The 3,814-nt window shown below is 59.8% G+C and overlaps 2 protein-coding genes across 2 annotated transcripts in view; both read right to left on the bottom strand.

Annotated features, from left to right (window-relative positions):
- Positions 1-756: 756 nt before the first annotated feature.
- On the bottom strand, positions 757-2,872 carry BBK36DRAFT_1145535 (hypothetical protein; the record flags this gene model as incomplete). The annotated part of the gene is made up of 7 exons (XM_024893764.1): positions 757-954; positions 1,195-1,354; positions 1,661-1,974; positions 2,136-2,300; positions 2,332-2,412; positions 2,524-2,678; positions 2,767-2,872. 7 exons carry the CDS (start codon positions 2,870-2,872, stop codon positions 757-759), a joined length of 1,179 nt encoding a protein of 392 aa, XP_024744943.1.
- A 797-nt stretch (positions 2,873-3,669) lies between these two features.
- The window catches only part of BBK36DRAFT_1057686 (hypothetical protein), a 938-nt gene continuing 793 nt past the window's right edge, over positions 3,670-3,814 (bottom strand). The window contains exon 2 of the mRNA XM_024888910.1: positions 3,670-3,814. This exon is cut by the window's right edge and continues 319 nt beyond it. Within this exon, the coding sequence (XP_024744942.1) occupies positions 3,741-3,814 (74 nt within the window). The 3' untranslated portion in view covers positions 3,670-3,740.

Here is a 3,814-nt window from a genome sequence, read left to right as displayed (position 1 = left end):
GCTGAAAAGCCTGCTCCTCGAGTTGGCGGTACAGCTGCTCAAGGACTTCGTTCGGTCACTCGAAGGGGAGGTTAAGGCAGGGTTAACGGTTAACAGATAGGCATCAAAGGTTACCGTAGAACAGCGTCGCTAACCGGCGAGTAGACGCAGGCGAGTGGTGATTGCAGTAGCCGTAGCGTCTGCGCCCTAATTTCGTCCTACCTTGGTCGGAGTCGGTCTAGGGGAGTATGCACTGGCGGCATGGTTTGCCGTGGCTCTTCCACTCGTAGAATAGAGAGGGCCGGCTACAGCTACTAAAAATAGCGTGTTCCTACTACGTCGACTGTTTCAAAAGAAAAAGAAACGAAAAAACATCCCGTAAATAGAACGGCACCTGAACCCGCCGTGTTTGAAGGCGCAGACGAGGCAGAGTGATTTGCCGCTGTCGTGGAAGTTGGACCACATGTTGTTTCACCGATAGGGTTTCTTGGAATACCATCGGTTCTGCCGTTCCCTAGAGAAACGGAAGGAACGCTTCGTCTAACTCGAGAAGGAGGCACTCGTGGTGGCTCTGGTGAAACTCTCGCGGCGGGTGGCGGCGTCGTGCTACTCGAAGGGGCTCCCAATGGCGCTACTCGTCTAGAAGGCGGACCCGAAGTGTAAGTCGAAGGGCCATGTCGTCGACCCGTAGTTGTTCCCATTCGAGTAAGCCACCTGGTTCCCGAAACTATAAGGTCTACGGCAGCCGTTCCTACAGACGTTCGACGAGGTTCTGCTCTAGCTGGCCGAGCCAGACGGCCAGTTCCACCGACGGAACCAGTTGCTATGGCACCCGTGCGAGTACCGCGCGAGCATGTGGAGACGGCCGTTCGTGGCGAGAGAAGAACCACGGTAGAAGCCGTGGCCTTGGTTGCCGCGGATGTAACTCTTCTGCCGCTCGTAGTGGTTCGGGTAGGGCCCGCTCATGCTGTTCAGCTGGCCGCTTTACCAGTAGTTGTGGCTCACCCCGAGGAAGCTGTTGCTCGAGTTGCAAGAGGGCTGCTGGCAGACCCTGCGCCGCGAGCTGGCCCTCTCACAGTTGGGCCCTTAGGTCTACATGCTCTTCGCACACAGACCGTACAAGGACCCGCTCTAGCACGCTGACCGGTAGTTGCTGTACTACTTCCTGCTGCTCCGCAGGGAGAAGGCGCTGTGTTTGAGATCGAAGTTACTGACCAGTTGTTGCTGTTTGCAGTCGGGGGTCAGGCCCGAGGACAGGGTCACCCCTGACCTGTGCCGGCACGACAGGCAACGGCGGCGCCTGTTGTGCGGCCTCGACAGCTGGTAGGCTGTCCTCGACCTCTTGTGCGAGGTCCACATGTGCGGGAGCGACCTCCTACGTGTCCGTAAGTTCCGGCAACGACCGCGGCAGCAAGCGTCTCGGCGGTCCGATCGCCGGCAGCGGTAACCGCGGTAACAAGAGGTCAGGCCTTTCGACCTGCTGGGGCTCCTTCTCTAATAGCTGTAACCGCAGCTGCCGTCGGAGCAGCTCGTGATGGGGAAGAAGTCCCTGTACTAGATGCTCCGAGACGCGCGGTAACTCCCGTAGCCGGGGTCGTCGCGTCTGTTCTAAGCGTAGCCGTAGCGGTTCCTGCCGTCGCCGCAACCGCGGCGGGACTAACGGAACTAACGCGTCTTCTACCTCTTCGGGCCGCTGAAGGAACGGCTGGACGCTGCCCTGTAAGCTGCTTCTGAAAGAGACAACTGGGCGACAACCTTGCTCGTGTGCTCGGCAAGGCCCATTGTGAGGACGCGCGACGTTGGCGAAGAGAGTGCGAAAGGCGGGTGTCGGGGGCAGATGCGCTCGTCGCGGACGGTGAGTTGCGAGGTCAAGGAGGACAGCGGCCTGAGAAGTGCGGGAGGGAGATGGAGGAGAGAGAGGAGCTGGCACAACCACGGCGCCTGGAGGAGGGCGCAGGCAGAGTATATCTTGGCTTCGGCGGCCACGAGACGGAGCTAGCAGTTGTTCCCTGGGCGTTAGCGAGAGCCACAGTCGTGTGTGCGTTCAGGTTCGTGGGATTAGGTATGATGCCAGCTGCGGGTTTGCAGCTCGACTGCGTCCAACGACGGCCACAGCATGACGGCCAAGCACAGGGATCAGCCCCAGCTCTGGGGACGGCGCGGGGCGTTTGGCCGAGCTGCTGGATGCTTAGCGCAGCCTCCCAGGCCTTGCTCGCACCATTGAGCGTCTCCCGCTGCGGCCGGCGAATCACGGCGTGGACGAGCCTCGCCCAGTTGCCAGGCGAGTCTCTCCACCCGTCACACGCCGGAGCTGCTCCAGACTGCCGTGGGACAACCGGATTCTCCGCTGACTATGATGACGGTCGCTGGAAGGTTCCTGTCCCAGCGTTCCTTGGTTTCCCCAACGGGGCTCGGCCTCCACTGAGGAGGAGGCTGTTACGTCGAGATGGAGTAAAGGCGGGCAAGGGACGGGGGGGTTTTCTTTCCAGAACACCAAGAGCTGGGAGCCCCGAGATGCCGGGAAGCGAAACAGACGAGACTTACCAAGGACAGCATCAACAGTACGGATAGCAACGGCCACGCACGATGGACGCTGCGTCGCCTGCTATTCCTTCGCACCACCACCCTCCTCTCCCTGTCGCCGTCGCCATCGCGCCACAGGGCGCCGAGGCCGTGAACCTTGACCGTATTGTGTGCAGCTAGCAAGTAATTTAAGCATTCGGACCCCAAAACCCGGCCAAGCTTCCCCAATTTGGGTCATCACTCACAGTACATGCTCCCACTTACACCCTCTCGCTTGCTCTGCTCCTACCGGGGATGTCCTCCGTCCAGAGCACAGAAGCAGATGAAAACGGCTCGCGGGCAGATTGGGCGTGGAGAGACAAACGGGCATGGAGCCACCCGCATACGCAGCTGCGGAGCGAATGTGGCCCAAAGCTGGAGACGCTGAGGAAAAGGGCCGTATACAGAAGACCGAGGATTGCGTGTAAGATAGGTGTACCTCCGTGCTCCGGGCTGCGGACTGGGTACCAGCAGTGTCGTGGTGCTCTCCTGCTTTTGCTGCGCACACAAAACGGTGCGAGAACCGCGCGATTTTTGGCTCTAGTTGAGCCGGCGACTCAGCGTCCCTTTCAGCGGCGTTCGTCAAGTGGTTCTGCGGACTGGCCCCTGTCGCCCATCTAATTTCCCCCCCAAATGGGCCGAAGGTCGCGGGATGCAGGCACCGCGAGCCGCTGGGACGTTGAAACCGCCAAAGCCGTCCTCCTGGTCGATCACGACGCTGCAATGGCACGGCCAGCTGCAAGGTTTCGCCGAATAGCCTTGCTGTTCAAGCTCGGGAACCCTGACGTGCCGCAGACCCTCGACAACCTCGGCCACACTGACGAAGGATGATGCAGTTTGACCTCACTGCGTAGAATTGGCGAGGAACTGGTACAGGGGGAGACGTCCAAACAAAGATGACGCAGCGAAAACCTGGTTCGAGTCCGAGTCCGAGGGGATTCGCGACTTATTCGTGTGTTTGGGCGATGCCGATGACTTCGACTGGAGAGATGGGAATCAGCAGCCAGAGAGTCGAATTCTCGCCAGACCGACACGTTGATGGGCAAGCCTTTGCTTAGGTAGATCAGGGGTCTTGTTGATTCAATGTCGATCGGCGGGATCTCCCAAGGCAAAGGGGGCCTGATGCTCGATTCACACAGAGTCGCGGACGAGAGAATGAGCTTCAGCAACGCGAACCAAGAGGCGTCTCACTTGGGGCCTTATATCATCATTGAGGGCACAGAAAGATGGAGAAACCTCCCCCAACGCGAGCAACCAGGCAATTGGCGCGGGG

This window comes from Trichoderma citrinoviride (genome assembly GCF_003025115.1).
Source record: "Trichoderma citrinoviride strain TUCIM 6016 unplaced genomic scaffold BBK36scaffold_61, whole genome shotgun sequence".
Lineage (NCBI taxonomy): Eukaryota > Fungi > Ascomycota > Sordariomycetes > Hypocreales > Hypocreaceae > Trichoderma > Trichoderma citrinoviride.
The sequence above is the reverse complement of the archived record's forward strand: the minus strand, read 5'-3'. Positions and strand labels throughout refer to the sequence as shown.